Source organism: Euleptes europaea, chromosome 18 (genome assembly GCF_029931775.1).
Source record: "Euleptes europaea isolate rEulEur1 chromosome 18, rEulEur1.hap1, whole genome shotgun sequence".
Taxonomy (NCBI): Eukaryota; Metazoa; Chordata; class Lepidosauria; order Squamata; family Sphaerodactylidae; genus Euleptes; species Euleptes europaea.
Genome location: NC_079329.1, coordinates 2,500,925 through 2,519,754, shown reverse-complemented (window position 1 = coordinate 2,519,754; position 18,830 = coordinate 2,500,925). Strand labels below are relative to the sequence as shown.

General features: G+C 48.1%; 1 protein-coding gene across 1 annotated transcript; it reads left to right on the top strand.

Moving 5' to 3' along the window:
• Nucleotides 1–11,682: 11,682 nt before the first annotated feature.
• On the top strand, nt 11,683–12,105 carry RNF227 (ring finger protein 227; the record flags this gene model as incomplete). Its single annotated transcript, XM_056863629.1, has 1 exon — nt 11,683–12,105. A coding segment is annotated over exon 1 (423 nt), but the record flags the coding sequence as incomplete, so codon positions are not given.
• Between the last annotated feature and the right edge of the window lie 6,725 nt (nt 12,106–18,830).

The window sequence follows — 18,830 nt, the reverse complement described above, 5'->3', positions numbered from 1 at the left end:
TCCCAGCGAGCAAGGAGTGAGGAAGAGGGAGGTGGAAGATGTAATGCAGGGAACAAGGGAGAGAAAGTCAGGGTCCACCAAGGCAGAAGCAGCTTTGCCCATACAAAAGATGGCGGCCGCTAAGATAGCGGGTGCCAATAAGAATGGCCAAGTGGGAGATGGACACAGGTCACACCACGGATCCCTTGAGATAAGAAGTTCTGCCGCGCAAGCCCCACTGAAATGGCATCCATTTCAGCAGGACCCATGCAAGAGAACTTCCATTCAACTGGGTCTCATGCTAATCGGTGGTATGTGGGCGCCATTTTGGATTTTCTGCCCAAACACCTTGGACAAGCCCAATACAAAGGTCTTAAGAAAAACTTGGTAAATACCTGAAAAGGAAGCAACAATAACTGGTTTGCCCCTGAGATCTCTGCCCCACCCCAACTACGATTTCCAGGACTCTTTAGGGAGAAGGCGCAACTGTTAAACCACAGCGATATCCTGCAGGAGAGAAAGAGGGAGAAGATGTCAAACAGAGATTTGGGGAAATGTATGCCATGTCCTCTGTGGTAAATTGGGTCTGAAGTCCACAAAGGAGGTTGTCTAATATTTCATTTGCACCAAAGCTTTACCTCGCAAATAGCCCTTTATTTACTCCAATTTTGGTGGGAAACTGAATCCACCTCAACCCACTGTTTTGCTTCCTTTGCTCCCATTGATTTTCGTGGTTGGCTTCCGCCACCCGTTTCCTCCCTGAACCCGATGTTTCTCTAGTCTCCCCACCCCAGCGGGCGAGATGGGCTTCTTTCTCTCGCCACCTTGGTTCTTACTTGACTTCTTCCGTGTTGAGAACATCTCCACCCTCCTCTAGGGAAAGAGCCATTCTCTTCATAAAGCAATAATCCTAATTGAAGCGCCCTCAGGGCCAAGGGTCACCTTGTAGCAAGGGGGAGAGAGGAAGGCTTCGCATCCAGGCCCTGATCCTGGGTGCCCGGCACCCCTTTCTCTGTACAGCTCATGGCTTTGGATCACAGCGCTTCCAGGGCGAGCAGTGCTTACGCGTGCCCCTTGCCCTGGCCCCAAAAATGTATGACCGCTATGTTTTCTCTGTTGAGGATGATTCTGCTTCAAGGTTAGAGTAGCACTTCTGTTGCTTTCAGGGGGGTCTCTGCAGGAGGTGACACACTTTTGAGGAACAGGGGTGGGAAAGAGCTTATTGGGATTGAGGGGCTGAAATTGGGGCTGTGGGCAGGTGGGAAATTTCCCTTGCTGGACACTTGCCCAATTCAAGGAAAGCAGAGGGACGCCTGTCAAAGAGCTCCCCAACCTGTCTCCACCAGTTGGAGGCTGCTTTGGTTTGGTCAAAAGTTTTCCAAAAGACAAAACCTTGAACTCCAGGCTTTCGCCCCAAGTCCAAGGAGTAGCTGCCACCAGCCCTTTCAAAAGATTGAGCTCCAGGGGGAAGATAAGGGCAATCCTCTCCCAACTCACTCCAAAATTGAGTGCAACGCTTACCCTGCAAGGTAGAAGCCTGCCAGGGAAAGATTACACTCCCAAAATGTCTTAGGTTTTTGGTAGGTGGTTTTTACACTCAAACAAGGGCACTTAGAATTTAGGCTTGGAATCCTAAAATCACAGACACAAGCCATTTAAAGGCTAACAATTTATTTATAAGATTCAAGCTGGTTTACAGGAAAGAAAAGTCATGAAGTGTTAAGCAAGAAAACAATAAACTATTTAGCATAACTAGCTAATACATTCAAAAAACCCTTTTGGTTCAAAAGGATTGGCAAAGGTTTCTTGCATCAGGTCTATAGTTACCAAGTTCCAAAGATGCTTCCAGCATTCAAGAGTTTCAAAAGGTTGTCCAAAGGTTTCTCCAAGCAGGTCAGCTTGACCAGAGTTTCCCCCTCAAGAGCCAAAATCAAATGGGTTGTGATGCAGCCAGCACAGCTCTCCTGCTGTACCCCAAAGCATGCATAGTTTTCTCAAGGGTTGGTTTGTCCTTATATTCGTTTTCTCAGTGGCATGAGCTCATAGAGGCCAATTGAGAAAACGCAAGCACTTAGCTGTTAATTAATCGCTTGGTCAGAATTGCTGACTCATTCAGAGATGTGTTCAGGTGAGGAAGCCTGCAGAACTACCTGCACCTGGACATTGTCATGATGGCTGACCATTGAATTACCATGGCAATGCACGGCCTTGCATTCCAAAAAGGGGAGAGGTTAACTAGCACCAGCTGGGGCTTACCTTACTACCTCCATAGAAGCAGTTTTCAAAAGGAAACTTATTTTGCTGGTCTAAAATCCCAATAACACAAAATCTATAGGCCTCCCAGGCCTGAACCAAAAAATCATGCAATCAAAGAAATTGAGAGACCTCAACTTCTTGACAACGCCCGTCTGTCAATTACGTCCGTCAATTATGTTAAACTTCTGAAAATCACCTGACTGTCATGGGTGTTGAACCATTCAAGCCTCTTCCCCTCCACCCAAAAAATGGTTTCTTTCCCCAGTTGGCATCCTGCTTTCTTGCAGAGCCTGCATTCCCCATAGTTTCCTGCCAGGTGCTTAGTGGAGAGATGCTGCCTTGAAATTCAGTTGTTAGATATTTGGGTGCCAAAATGTGGCAGAGGAAGGAAAGTCTCAAAGAAGGGGGGGGGGAATTTGGTGCAATGTGTGTTTTCGGTATAGAGCAGCCCCATTCCTCTGTCCCTCTCCCTCTTCGCTACAGATTTAGGGTTGGCAACTGCCCCTTTAACAGTGTCTTAATGAGTAGAGATGGGCAGCTGAAGATTTTCACGGCATGGAGGTAAATAACATTCCATTTATTTAAGCCTATTCAAGGGACAGGGCCTTTTTGTTCTCCAGGCCAGCTGGCTACCCTAACTGGGTTGGTTGCACATTCCCTCCTCCTCCCCATCACCACACCCCCTTACAAGATAGTCCAGGGGCAGAATTGTTGTTTTGTTTTCTGGTAGCCTTTGAGAGGTTTGTCCCTGGCAGAACTGCAGTGAGTCAAGGGTTCCCCAGCATGGAGAGAGAACGGTGCTGACATCCTCAATGACCAGATTTTAATTAGTCGTCCTAAATTTTTCCATGTCCCGATCTGCAAGCTTAGGACTGGTACTTTGCTTAGGATCAAGGCAGACAGTTCAGAGGGCAGTGGGAGAGAGTGAATACATGCTATTAAAAGAAATTGCCGCCCTCCACAAAATAACAAATCCCCCCCCCCCCCAGCATGTCCTTAATAGAGGCTTCCCGTCTCCCAGAAGGAGAGATCCTGGTCAATTTGGCCCTGAGGCCTTTCTCCTGGGTTCTGTCCCCAGGCTAAAAGGTTTTGTCCACATCTATTAATGTTTAGACGCCCTGTTGCTACACTTAATGTCCTTCCGCACCAGTAAAGGGAAAGAGGATTTTTAAAATAGCCCAATTTCTGCTAGATGAGCTAGACGGAGGCTGGGAGCTTGGAGGTTTCCCAAGAGCAAAGCTCCTTTCGAGGGAAAGCAGCTCCCTCTTGAGTTGAGCGAGGGCACCGTGCTTCCACCCCAAACACCAAAAGAACCCATCAATTTAAGCCTCACCCCCTGCAGAGACCACCTTGGGGGTGGGTGGGATATGCTTGATACATGTAGAATTGGCACTTGGCTTTTAATTTTTTTTTTTTGAATATGTTTGAAATGTTGAAATAAATAATACATGAAGCGACCAAATGGATTCCGCCTGCCCACAAGTCATTCCTTTTTCCTGGAGCTCTGCCAGAGCTGGCTGGTAACCAGGCTAGGGTTGCCAACCTCCAGGTGGTGGCTGGAGATCTCCTGCTATTACAGCTGATCTCCAGCCAATAGAGATCTGTTCACCTGGAGAAAATGGCCGCTTGGGCAATTGGACTCTATGGCATTGAAGTCCCTCCCCAAACCCCGCCCTACCCAGGCTCTGCCTGAAAAACCTCCTGCCGGTGAAGAGCCAGCATGGTGTAGTGGTTAAGAGCAGTGGTTTGGAGCAGGGGACTCTAATCTGGAGAACCAGGTTTGATGCCCTGCTCCTCCACATGAGCGATGGACACTAATCCGGAGAACTGGATTTGTTTCCCCACTCCTACACACAAAGCCAGCTGGGTGATCTTGGGCCAGTCACGCTCTCTCAGCCTCTCCTACCTCACAGGGTGTATGTTGTGGGGAGGGGAAGGGAAGGGGATTGTAAACTGGTTTCATTCTGGCTTAAGTGGTAGAGAAAGTCGGCATATAAAAACCAACTCTTCTTCTTCAAAGAGGGACCTGGCAACTCTACTGCAGGCCCAAGGGAGCAATTCCTTGCCGACTCTCCCTAGTCTCTGGTCAGAAAGGACCTTTCAGTACAACCTGAGAGCTGAGATCTCGCAAACAGGCCATGAAAGAGTTCAGGCTGGAGCAATTTGTCTGCTCAAAGCCGCTGCAGGAAGTCACAATTAAGTCATTTGGTAGCCAACTAAGCAGCAGCAGCTGCCTAGATTACAGCTTACAAACAGCTAAATTATGTTGAAAATAACTCCACATCGTTTGTACACATACAGGATTTCATCAAAAAGCACACCAAGCCATTTAAACGAAAATGTCCCCTCGCCTCCCAAGTCTCTACCCTAGTGTTTTCATCACTCAAGGACTGCATGTCGCAGGGTTGCCGACTAGGGTTGCCAGCTCCGGGTTGGGAAATACCTGGAGATTTTTGGGGCGGAGCCTGAGGAGGGCGGGGTTTGGGGAGGGATTTCAGTGCCATAGAGTCCAATGGCCAAAGCGACCATTTCCTGCAGGTGAGCTGGTCTCTATCGGCTGGAGATCAGTTGTAATAGCAGGAGATCTCCAGCAAGGACCTGGAGGCTGGCAACCCTATCGCCAACCCCTTCCCCACCTCATATGCAGATGAGCCATTGCAGCACATGAATTTGTAGGATCTGTGGGGTAGTAAACGGGATTGTTGCACGTACACACAAAATGTCTTACTTGTACATACTGAACCTATCACCCAGAAACAGATAAAGCTGCCTTCTGCTGAAGCAGGCCCTTGGTCCATCAAGGTCAGTCTTATCTACTCAGACTGGCAGCTGCTTTCTAGGGTCTCAGATGAAGGTCTTTCACATCACCTACTGCCTAGTTTTTCTAGCTGGAGATGCTGCCAAGGATTGAATCTGGGACCTCAGATGCTTTTCCACTGAGCCACAGCCCCTAAACACAGACAAAGCTGTCTAATACTGAATCAGACCGCTGGTCCATCAAGGTCTGTATTGCCTATTCAGACTGGAAGCAGCTCATCAGGGTCTCAGGTAGAGATGGTCTTTCTCATTACCTACTATCTTCTTCTTCTACCTACTATCTGATCTTTAACTGGAGATGCCGTGGATTGGACATGGGACCTTCTGCATGCTCAGCAGATGCTCTACCACCAACCCACGGCCCCAACCCCAAGTGTGAAGCGCTGCTTCGCTCTCCAGTGCTGGGCCTTTAATCTCCTGCCTTTGAAGGCAATAGCTTTGCCTTGGGGCATCTTGCGCATTCAACAGCTGGCCAAGCAGGGCTGACACAGAGAGACACACACACACAAGCATGTGCTGCCACGCCTGGAGGTAAACAGCACTTCCTCTCAGCTGCACGATAATTATTCACACGAAAATAGCTTATCAGTTGCCTTCTTTCTCTGGTATGAATCAAGAGTCAGGAGTCAGAGCCCAGGTCTCCTTCGCCACCAGAAGTTTCACTATGCTCACGAGAAGCTGCGTTATGGAGCGCACAAAACTCCACCACAGCCCCGTGTAGACAGCTGCTCCCAAACACCCCCCCCCAAAGAGGGCTGTCTCCTCTTGCTTGGATCTACGGGAATTATCTTCTGGGGAGATTAGAATCTCTCCTTCGAGAGCATCCGACATCCTTCTTGTTTGGGTCAGTTTGCCAGGGCAAATCAGTCAATCGAAGGTGGCTGGCTGGACCTGCCTCGAGCAGCGTCTGAAGAATTAAGTCATCGGGCTGGTTTGGTTGTTGGCAGGAGCAGGGAAGCGCCCACATTTATTGGAGTTAGGACAGGAATAGGCAGAAGCCAGAACCTGCTCAAACCAATTATGAGACACAACAGGGATAAGGTGACAGCATTAATTGCAATAACTTCATTAGGTTCTAGAAGCAAACAGCATAGTGACACCGAGTTGTCCATTTGGTGCTGAAGAGGACTTACGTATGACATTAAAACTTCAGCTTTCTTACTCTGGGGCTGTAATCCTAAGTATCTTTACTTGGGAGTAAGTCCTGCTTAATTCAGTGAGACTTGGTTCTGAGGAATGGATTGAAACTAGACTCAGCCCAAGAGAAGTTGTTACCTTACCTGGCGGGGCTGTGGCTTAGTGGTAGGGCATCGATCCCCGCCAGCATCTCCATTGCAAAGGATGAGGCAGTAGGTGGTGTGAAAGACCTCTACTGGAGACCCCAAAGAGCCGCTTCCAGTCTGAGTAGACAATACTGACCTTGACAGACCAATGGATTGATTCAGTATAAGGCGGCATCATATGTACCTGGCCTCTTCTTATTACAGTGGGGGATGCTGTAACAATCACCCTTGGCAAACAATGATCCTGGTGTGTAGAGATGGGTCTCCGGGTTCAGATTTAGCTCCAGTCAGAGTTTCCTGGGTGGCCTTAGGCACAGCACAATGGCCTTGGTCTTCTTTCTTTAATGTGGGGATGATAACCAAACTGACCAGCCTTATAGGGGCCTTCTGATTGCTGAGATGATGGCCAGGAATTCTTTTAATCTCTTGCCATTGCCTGTGGCAATGCCAGGGCTGGCTATTATGCCCTTAGGCGTGGCACGCTTTGGACTTGACAGCCACTCTCACTGTTTCCAAAGCAGCTGGCTCCCAAGATCACCGCAGCCCTTTCCACCGGATGCCCTGTTGGCAATCTCCACTTCTTGCCTTCGCCCCCTTGGCCCCCAGATGAGCAAAAAGAGAACGTGGAAGGAATAAACCCGCAGGGGCACGGGTGGACTGGGACAGTAAAGCGGCCAAGCGAGAAAGTGAAATTTGGGTGGCCCCAGGGACGCCGGCAGCTCCGCCAGGTCCCCACGGCTCTGATCCAGCCAGCAACGACTCATCATGGCCAAGCTGCCACCCCCCCCCCCCCGGACTCTGCCAGCATGGTGTAGTGGTTAAGAGCGGTGGTTTGGAGCAGTGGAGTCTGATCTGGAGAACCGGGTTTGTTTCCCCACTCCTTCTCATGAGCAGCGGAGGCTAATCTGGACCGGGTTGGTTTCCTCATTCCTACACATGAAGCTAGCTGGGTGACCTTGGGCTAGTCACAGCTCTCTCAGCCCCACCTACCTAACACTGTCTGTTGTGGGAAGGGGAAAGGTGATTGTAAGCCGCTTTGATTCTTCCTTAAGTGATAAAGTCGGCATATAAAAACCAACTCTTCTTCTCCCCCCACCCTCGGCTGCCCTAGGAGCAGCCCTCCAGGAACGGTCCCAGAAAACGAAAGTGCCAGTCCACTCCTCATGGGGGTGGGGAGCGATGAGTACAACTCCTGCTCAAAAGGAAACCTGAGTTTGGGCAAAGGAGACAGCGGGGATCTTGCACTGGTTGGCATCTGTGACTTTTTCGTTCCCAAAAAGTGTAAGAAAGCACATCAGTGGGCCTCATAATTAGGGGTTGCCAGCTCCAGACTGGGAAATTCCCGAAGATTTGGATGTGGGCCCTGGGGAGGGCAGAGCTTGGGGCGGGGAGCTCGCTCGCAGGGGTGTGATGCCAAACTGTCGACCCTCTGAAGCAGCCATTTTCTCCAGGAGTACCAACCACTGTAGCCTGGATGATCAGTTGGCAACCCTGCTCATGATACATTTCAGAATCAAAGAAGCCAGGCTCCTTCTCCCTCTCCCCCCGCCCCCCAATATCCTGAAAGGGGCCTCAAAGGCAGAACCGTTTCCTAGACACTCTGTGCCGAAATCAGCCCACTGGAAGCCCTAGAAATCCTCCCTTTTGTGTCACCAGGTAATGTTGGGAGGGCCTTCTGCTGCATGCTTTCCTTCTGTTGCAAATAGCTTCTTTCAACATGCCAGGACAATGTTCCAGTCCGGAACACAAACCTCCTTACCACAAGTGTTTCACACTGAGGCGATCTCACCGGATTCAGCCACTGCCTGCCATTGCGAACGCCCGCATGATAGTCAGGTGTGTTCTATTCCCTCGTTGTGCATCATTCCAGCTTCAACGGATGGAATTTGCATGAGCACCTGTCCCTCTCCAGTTTGTCTGCTTCCCGTTTACTTGACAGAAGCACTCTCTTCTCCCCACCACCACCGCCCTCTACACAGAGTCAGAGTGGTGTAGCGATTTGAGCCTAGGGTCCAGGAGACACCCCCCCCCCATCGCTCAAATCCAGACTCTGCCCTGATGTTTCCTGGATGACCTCGAATCAGTTATGCTCTTTCAATCTAGCCATTTCAAAGGGCTGTGGTGAGGGTAAGGGTTGGGGAATAGACAGAAGGCATTAGATAAAAAACAGACATTCAGATGGACCCAATCCACCAGCCTTCCAAGAGAATCTGGCAAAGAGCTGAAGGACGGTACTGTTCTTTTTCATTTACTTATTAAGATCAACAATAATACAGGATTAAAAAATTTCTTTCCAAACAAACATCGACCAGTACTTATAAAACCTAAATAATCACTCTCTTTATGAACCACCACCAACAGAATCTGTTGGACTGTACTGTTCGGCTCAGCACCTAACACACTGTTTATTATTTGTTTGAAACATTTATTAGCTACCTTTTTCTCTTTCGGAGCTCAAGGCAGCTTCCAGCATAGATCAAATACATAAAATGAAATACATAAAAAACACAAAAAAAATTTTTAAATCACAATTCAGGGACTGCTAATAACTTAACCAAATGCGGTCCTAAATATCACCACCCAAACACTCAACAGGTTCTCCCAAAAAAGCACTTGCCTTCAGCTGAGGCATGTGCAAGGGTGGAAAAACATTCTTGCAACATGCACAGAATTAATCAGGAGAATAGACATTAGGCAAACTGCATTTGGGAGTAACTGAAGCAGAACGAATCGTGGATTGCAACAGAAATCAGAATTACCAGCGATTAATTTTGCAAGGAAGCAGCTACCAGTGAGAAGAGGAGATCTAAAGATCCAGAAAATCAGATGCAGTTTTCCTTGAGCCTCACCCTCCTGACAGGTGAAACAAGGTGCAGACCGATTTCACACTGCAATAACCAAATGAGTAATATACGTCTGTTATAAAAAAAACGGTTTGTATCGGAGCCTGGTCAATCATAACCATCACGCGGAGGAATAAAGAAATACCTTTGGGCTGCGTGGGTTCCACTTCCCTTTTCTTTCTTCCCTGGTAGGAGATAGATGAGAGAAGCAGAAAGGTATAACTCATCAGATCTTGGAAGCTAAGCAGGGGAGATGGGAGACCACCAGGGAAGGCTCTGAAGGAAGACAATGGCAAACCACCTCTGCTTCTCACTTGCCTTGAAATGCCCCTTACTTGCCTTGAAATGGGGTCACTGTAAATTAGTTGTGACTTGACAACAGATACCCCGTGTGGTAGCTGAGGCTTCAGGTCCATCTGACTCTCCATGGCCTCATCTGAATGTACTCCCTGGCCAGGCCCAAGACGGGACAGATGACACACAATTTCAGGTACAGTAAGCAAGTTTGTCTTCACAGGGTCATTCAGTCACTTTACAACCAAATGCAGACTTTCAGCCCATCCTGCCCCACAGCTGACCCAGTGAGAAGAATGCAAATTGTAACGGGTTCTAATCCACTTTTCCAGAGCAGGAAACAGGACCCGCACATCCAGGAGCAGAAGCATCCCAACAATTTCTCGTCAATCTTATTTGTTCAAGAAATCTCTTGGAAACCATGACAGAGTTTCAGGAATCTACAGTCAACAAAACTTTCCTGCTAGCTCAGAGGATTTCCCCCATATCTCCCCGCCAGACCTTTGTCAGCCAATCACAGGAAACACAAGGCACTCAATGATCAGGCCCTTTTTTATCTTCCCGGAGGGACTCCATAGGTCATTCCTTTTTTAGATAAGCCTTTTGAATCAGACCCAGGTCTATCCAGCCCTATATCCTGTTTCCTGCAGTGGCCAGCCGTGCACGGTCCTGGAGACCAATGTTTCCGCCTGCTACTGCCTCCCAGCAACTGGTCTTCAGAGCTATACTGCCTGGAACATGGAGGTCCCATTCAGCCACTGACACTCCATGAACGTATCTAATCCCTTTTTAAAGCCATCTAAATGAGTCCCCACCCCCACCCCATAGCAGAACAAAATTTGTGTCCAGATCAGCTTCGTGTCAGACAAAGAGTTTTTGACTCACAGACATTTATACCCTGGAAGATTTTGTGGGTCTCCAAGACAGTACTAGACTCGAATTTTGTCCTGCTGCTACAGACGAACCCGGCTACTCACCTGAAACAAACCCCACAGCAGAGTCCCACAACTGAAATACTCATTGAGTAAGAAGTATTTCCTTTTTAACCATCTTTAATCTTTTGCAAAGAAACATTGGGTGAAATTCCAGTACTGAGTTGTAGCATCATGGTTAAGGTGAAGGTAAAAGTCCCCTGTGCAAGCACCGGGTCATTCCTGACCCATGGGGTGACATCACATCCCGACATTTCCTAGACAGACTCTGTTTACGGGGTGGTTTGCCAGGGCCTTTCCCAGTCTTCTTCCCTTTACCCCCAGCAAGCTGGGTACTCATTTGACCAACCTCGGAAGGATGGAAGGCTGAGTCAACCTTGAGCCGGCTACCTGAAACCAACGTCCGTTGGGATTGAACTCAGGTCGTGAGCAGAGCTTGGACTGCAGTACTGCAGCTGACCACTCTGCGCCACGGGGCTCTTGGGACAGGGAGACAAAGACCCCTCTGTCCGTCTTCTCTGTTTACACAAGTGCCAAAGTCACAACAGACTTACGGCGACCCCAGCGAGGGGCATTTCAAGGCAACAGAGAAGGGGAGGGGCCGTGGCTCAGGGGTAGGGCCTCTGCTTGGCATGCTGAAGGTCCCAGGTTCAATCCTTTGCATCTCCACTTAAAGGGACTAGAGGCAAGTAGGTGATGGGAGAGACCCCTGCCTGAGACCCGGGAGAGCCGCTGCCGGCCTGAGGAGACAATACTGACTCTGATGGACCAGGGGTCTGATTCAGCATAAGGCAGCTTCATGCGTTCATGTGAGAAGCAGAGGGGGTTTGGCATTGATGGCTTATCTTGGGCACCGACATAAAAACGAAATGTTAAATTCACCCTTTTTGTCTTTCCCTTTTTTTTCCTTTCTGTACCCCTTATTAAAAAATGAATAAAATTATTAAAAAAAAAAAAACATAAAGGAGTTCAACCGGTGAAGTTTCCCCCAATCACAGGGCCAGGAAAGGCTCCACCGGTTTAATTCCTGCCTCTCGCTAAGCTGCTAAGCAAGAGGGAAGGCGGCGACCGTACGCCTTACGTCACCACGCCCACCCTTTTAAACAGCGGCGGAGGGGGCGTGGCCCCTTTCCCCCCACGAGCCCCGTTGGCCGAGAGGGAGGGGGCGTGGCCGAGGGAGAGCGCGCTCCCTCCGCCTCGTCTATATAGGGAGGGTGCCGGCGCGAAGGGCCTTCCGAGGCGTCCTTGCCGGCGCTGGGGCGAGCTACGGGTGGCGGGATGGGCCAGGCGCCGGAGGACGAGGCAGGCGGGGCCGAGGAGCTGGAGTGCGGCATCTGCTGCATGCCCTTCGACTGCTGCGGGCGCGCGCCGCGCCGGCTCGGGGGCGCGCGCGGCTCGTGGAAGCCCTCGCGCTGCCGCCACGTGCTCTGCAGCGCCTGCGTCTGCCAGCTGGCGCGCGAGGGCGGCTGGGAGGAGGTCACGTGCCCGTACTGCCGCGCCGTCACGCCCCTCCGCGAGCGGAGCAACTTCCTGGTGGCCGGCGTGAGGCGCAGCAGCGGCTACGGCCGGAGCCGCCTCGTCCTGCCGCCCATCGACGCCGAGCTCTGGCAGCGCGTCGTCCTGGCCGAGAGGGAGCGGCGGGGAGCCGGCCGCCCGGCCGACGAGGCCCCCGGCGAGGAGCAGGACGACGAGGCCGCCGGCCAGTGGCGGCTCTGGAGCGCCCTCAAGCGGCTCCTCAAGGGAGGGGCCGGCCGCGGCGCGCATGCGCCCAGGAGGAGCCGCTCCGCGCCCGCTCGAAGTAGCCCGCCAATCAACCGTGAGTGTCGCGCTCCAGACTTACCCGGTGCGCCGAATAATCGATCGGTAGGCGCGAGTAGTCGATTACAGAGTCAATGCGCGTGTTTTGTTATGCCGCGTGTGTGTGGTCGTATATGTGACATTGGAATAGAAGCGATTTGGCTGGCTTGTCTGTCGCCCTTTTTGGGAGGGGCTGTGGCTCAATGGTAGAGCACCTGCTTGGCATGCAGAAGGTCCCAGGCTCAGTCTCCGGTATCTCCACCTAAAAGGACAAGGTGGTAGGCGATGGGAACACACATAGAATCAGGGACCACCAGGGTCATCTAGTCCAACCCCCTGCACAAACCCCCAGTGACCCCTACTCACTGCCCAGAAGATGGCCAATATGCTCTCCCTCTCATCATCTTCCTAAGGTCACAGAATCAGCATTGCTGACAGATGGCCATCTAACCTCTGCTTAAAAACCTCCAGGGAAGGAGAGCTCACCACCTCCCGAGGAAGCCTGTTCCACCGAGGAACCACTCTGTTAGAGAATTCGTCCTGATGTCTAGACAGAAACTCTTCTGATTTAATTTCAACCCGTTGGTTCTGGTCTGACCTTCTGGGGCAACAGAAAACAACTCGGCGCCATCCTCTCTATGACGGCCCTTCAAGTACTTGAAGATGGTCATCATGTCCCCTCTCAGTCTTCTCCTCTTCAGGCTAAACATACCCAGCTCCTTCAACCTTCCCTCATAGGACTTGGTCTCCAGACCCCTCACCATCTTTGTTGCCTTCATAAGAACATATGAAGCTACCTTATACTGAATCAGACCATCGGTCTATCACAGTATTGTCCGCTTAGACTGGCAGCGGCTCTCCAGGGTTTCAGGCGGAGAAAGGTCTTTCTCTCAGGGACACTCACAGCGATTAAGAATTCAACAGATGTAACATGAGTTAAACTGCGTATTCTTAAATTTCATGCACACGTGTAGAAGTGGCTATGTTAATCAGACGTAATAAGATGGAGCAGGAGTCCCGCAGCATCTCACGCTAAAAATCAATCCCAGCAGGGGTTCTCAGGAATCAGAGGTCACCATCAGAGCATGCATCTCACCAAAGATTATGCTGGAATAAATTTATGTTAACCTTTGAGGTGGTGTTAGACCTCTGTGTAATACCCATGAATAAAGAAAGAACCATGAAATGTCCATATAAAATTTATATTTTATTTTTATAGTTCCTGTGTTAGCTTATGTATTTTTATGAGAAATAGGATTGATGTAACATACTTTTACATATATTTTATCTATGACTGACATTTGTAAAAACCACAGGAGCAGGCACCATGTTAGAAGAGGCATCCTGTCTTTCTGACATGCCCATACAGCAGGGAAGACATCTTTTTTTATATTAACTGTTTATATTAACTGTTGTGCTCTATGCCTCCTGCCTCTGAAAATAAAGTCTGATTTTTTGCCATCCAAGGGTCATTTCTGAGTATAGTAGCACCTTAGCTAAGATTTTGGGGGTACAAGCTTTCAAGAATCAAAGGGAGCTTAGACCCTTGAAAGCTTATACCCCGCCTCCCAAATGTTATTGTTTTCCAAGGTGTTCCTGGACTCATATCTAGCTCTTCTACTGCAGACCTACACAGCTACCCTCCTGAAAATATCTACATGGAGGAAATATGATTCTTGCTGCTGACACAAGATGGTAAAAAGAGTTGTAGGGTTAGACCAAGGAAGTGTTGCGAGCCATAATTCCTGAAGACAAGTCCACGTCCCTTTTGGCCTGGGGTGAAGTTGAGCATCTTAGAGCTGATCCTTTAATTCTACTGGATCTCTGCCAGTCACTGGTTTGCCCTTCAGCTTTCTATGACAGAGTATAGGAATGCAGTTGTACTTTAAGTAAACACGTTAGTGCGTGGCTACAATGATTTTAATGGTTTTAAAATGTGATTTTATCATGTATGTTTTAAGTTGTTAGCTGCCTTGATAGCCCTTGTGAGGGTGGAACGATGGCATATAAATTTTGTAAATAAAATAAAAATACAAGGGGTGTGAGAATCTGTAGTAGTGTGGAATTTGCGCTGAAAGGGGGCTTGGGGAAATGTATTTTTAAAATTTATGGGCGCATCAACATTACTGTTTCTCTCCATTCTTTCTCACAGCCTACGCACCTCAAATAAAGGACTTGGCACTCATGAGCTATGTCATCTGAGGACTAGATGGTCCCAGTACACTTCCTGACCTCATTTGGCTGCAGAATGGAACTGGCTGATAACTGTGAGATTTGGCACAATCTGCCTTTTGTGACACACTCAGAATTGAATGCTGGTTCCCCAGAGTGTGCAGGTGGTCTTCTCAGTGTGGTCAGCATCCAACAGAGTTTTTTTGTTTACTCTTGAAATTATTTGTCATGAGCCATTGGAGGCTGATAGGCTTATGTGACCTCGCTGCTTCTTGTCCAATGTGAAATGCCCCAGAAGAAAGAAGAGGTGGTGGAAAGAACAGACACGTTAGGTCCTATGAGAACCAGGGTGGCATCCCTTCTGGATTAAATCAACAGAATTGCAATTTGCCTTGCATTCTAATTTGTCTGACACGCTTTTTGGCGCAGTTTTGAACCAGCAAATCCCCTCCGGCATGTAGTCAGCGTCTCCAGACTGCCCTGCGATGTACCCCCTGGCAAGTTTCAAGAGGCAGATGTGGATTGAGACCATATGGCTAAGACGAACACGAAGGGCACTTCATTTTTCTACTGTGAACGCACCATTTTTATTAAATGTGGGTGTTTGGAGAAGCTAGAAACAGGCCTTATTGCGGTCTCGTATTTGGCTTCTGCATTTTTTTGTCTTCCAAATGAAAAATGTGTTTTATGTTTGGTATTGTTTCCATCCTTGAGAGAAGGTTTTTTAAAAACAGCCCTTTAAAGACTTCATTATTATACTTTCTGTGAGCATGATATTTCACAGAGGGGAAGAAAACAGGCCTGTGCTCTGATGAGGTTACCATTTAAAATTTGGCCTAAGGGAGATCACAAAAGGCAGGAGGGGGAGGAGAATGCGTGTTGTGTATTTACCACCTTGGATTCCTGGGAGGGCAGGTGGGACAAGATTGGGACGTCTGATCTCTGAAGGGAAGAAGGGCTAGTAGTTGCATCAAAGCCTTCATGGAAAAAGGGGGCTTGAAGGCAGCGAAGGGTGACAGTTTTGGGCCTGATGGGCGGAGTCTGCAATAAAAGACTAGTTTGGCCTGAAGGCAGTGGGACCCGGATCCTTTGCTGGCCAGGTAGAAGGCAGCTCCTGCGTGCCAGGGCCAGCTTTGTCCTTACTTTCTCTCACCAAACCACCCTTTGTTCCTTTTACTACATTCATTATAAGGTACAGGGCAGATTCTGTAACCATTGTCTGAGGTGGAAATTCCACTTGGAAATAAAATGTATGTTGAGAGATACTCTTTCCTAGAAGCAGTTTTCTTGCAGGGAAGGTTAGGTTATAAGTACTCTTAGTTCTTGTTTTTAAAGAAGCATTTCTGTGAAATGTGTTCTTAATTTCATATTTATTAATTTTTTGTTTGCAATCAATATTTTGGCAGTTGTAACTTATTTAAATTTAATTAAAACCTAAGATTTTAAATGTTGATTTGGCTGTTGTCTACCAATGGAAAAAAGTTTTTCTGCTTCCGAATGTATGAGTCATAGGGACCCACAAATGGGATTTTGTGTGTGTTCAGGCTTTCCATCTCAGTTCCAAACTACCGCGGTCAACCAAAATTCTCTAATTGTCTAAACCAGTGGTTCCCAAACGTTTTGGGCCACCACCCCCTTGGTTCCACAAACTCAACCCCAAGCACCCCATACCCTATCCTACAAAAAGCATTATTCAAAATAGGGGTTTGAATGACTCACTAAAGAAGATAATAATAGTTTCAAAATAGTAAGTTAATTGCACATCAATTCAAAATCAAATTAAAACTTAGTTTTAATTATTTGAAATTTATTCAACAAAACTGATGAACTTGATCCAGTGGTACCAGCTCTTCAAAGTCTGGAAAAAAATTATGATCGTTTCCACCAAATTTGCCAGCACGGTGCCATAGCTTGATCTATTGTAAGTTAGTGAACAACAGTTGAAGGGGCCCACCTCTAGCGCCCCCTGCTGCCCCCTTGCCTTAGTGCCCCTCTAGGTAATCCCACTGCCCCCCCAGGGGGTGGTACTGCCCACTTTGGGAACCACTGGTCTAAACGAACCAAGACTCACAAAACTGAAGTTCATTGCCTACCTGAAGTTCCGTGATACCGTTTGGAGAAATTTTCTCCCATGTGGACAGTGGGGACTGTTTGAGATATGTTGTCTCAGTACCACACTAGACATGGACCATGCCTTGGCTTTTTTCATCTAGAATACGAAAACGTCTACATATAACTGGCTTCACAGGCTGTTCTAGAAAGTCTGTGAACTATTGGAAATGGCAGTCAGCCTCTCTGATGGGAGAAGAGTCTAGTACTGCCTGAAGACAAATTGATTCCTTCTTTAAGGAGATAATCCCAAGAAAAACAGAGCCAGTGTGGTATAATGGTTAAGAGTGCCTGACTAGTACAGACCCAAGTTTAAATCCCCACTCTGCCATGGAAGCTTGTTGGATGACCTTGGGCTAGTCACACACTTGCAGCCTAACGTACCTCACAGGGTTGTTTTAAGGATAAAATGGAGAACATAAGCGGCTTTGGGTTCACACTGGAGAAAAAGATGAGGGTGTGCCTGTAAATGAAGTAAATAAATAAAATCTTTGCTGTGCATTTGAGGAGATAATATTCTAGGCTTTGTTCTGGCATCCAGTTAATTGGCCATTTCCCAACCACTGAGTAATTCCTATGTGTAATGCCAGCATAATACAGGCATCTTGATTTTCCTTCCTCTGGTTTCTCCGTGTGGCTGACTCAGCCAGACTTCCTTCGTACGGCACAACTTTGGTTTGGGGTCCCTCAGATTCCCCACAGAATGGATTGCAGCATTCCTCCATCACATCCTGTTTAATCACCGCGCTGTGCCTGTAGCTGGTGTGTCCCTCATGACTCCGGTCGAGATATTTTAATGGCCCTGTGTGGGCTGCAGGCAGTGTGACTCACAAGGGTTGATCCACCTTAGCTAGCAGAGCGACCAAGGGAGGCAGCCAGCTACCTGCAAACAGAACAATCGCGGAGGGATGTGACTAAGGCTTCTGGTGGCTAACAAGTCTCGTTTCAAAATTAGGCTGGCAATCATTGTAATAATGCGCAGCCTTCTGTGATTAGGACAGCAACCTGTTATCAAACCAACCTTGGCACACGAGTTATACACTAAGAGAGGAGGAAAGATGCTAAAGCATGAAGAAATGAAATCCCAGAAAGCGTCAAGGAGGATCTTCACGTGAGTCCGCTTTGTCAACTGGCCCTTTTAGTCAGCCATCTTAGCCGGGAGCAAAACAAGCACACCTAATAATTCGGCTCTTGATATTGTCACAATCTGCAGGATACAGAACATTGGGGAAAATGTATCACAGCTATTTATTTTACTTTTTATACCCCGACTTTCTCCCTGATGGGAACCCAAGGAAGCTTACACTGTTCTTTTCCCCATGTTATTCTCACAACAACCCTGTGAGGTAGGTTAGGCTGAGGTGTATTCCAGCTTCTGGCAAGACTTACCTGTCCCAATGCTTGTGTGGTTTCTATCATTAGGGACTCATTTCTGAAATTAAGCCAATCTCTTGTTGGGCCAGTCCTTGTTCTCGTGTTTTCTTTGTTTTCCAAAAATCAAGAAATGGAATAACGCAAGGCACCTGCATCCATATATCACACACACAACACAGTAGAAATATTCGTGCCAGAAGCTCAAATATGCTGTCATCCTACACTACCTCACAGGGTTGTAGTGAGAATAAAATGGAGCAATGTAAGCTCCTTTGGGTTCCTATCAGGGAGAAAGGTGGATAGATCACGATGGGTAGCCGTGTTAGTTTGTCACTAGCAGTAGAAAAGAGCAAGAGTCCAGTAGCACCTTAAAGACTAACAAAATTTCTGGCAGGGTATGAGCTTTCGTGAGCCACAGCTCACTTCTCCAGAAGCTCATACCCTGTCAGAAATTTTGTTAGTCTTTAAGGTGCTACTGGACTCTTGTTCTTTTCTACTAAAATAAATGTGATACATTTAAATAAGGAAAAGGACTTTTAAAATATGTCAATATTTAATATGTGTAAGGCAATTCCTCCCTTGGGATATTGTTCTCTGTTGCTGTAATTTAGTCTCGAGTGCAATCAACACTTTGGTACCCAACGTGAGATCGACTTAATTTCAGAAATGAGTCCCCAAAGACAGGAGCCGCACAAATGGCTGGGCAGAGGGCTGGGACAGATAATTCTCCAGTTCCCTGACAGGGTTTGTGACTTGGCAAAGTGCTTAGAGCCGACACAGAATTGGCTTGTGCCAACATAATTGTTCCCCAGAGAATGGCTAATGGCTTTCCCCTGAGACCAAGCAGAATTGTAGGGATTTTTAAGCTCTGGATTGCATGGGGGAAATAACTGGGAGGTCAAATGAGTACCATCATCGTTGTCTTTACTAAGAGCAAAGATCATGAAATAAATTGAGCGCTTTTCAAGCTGACA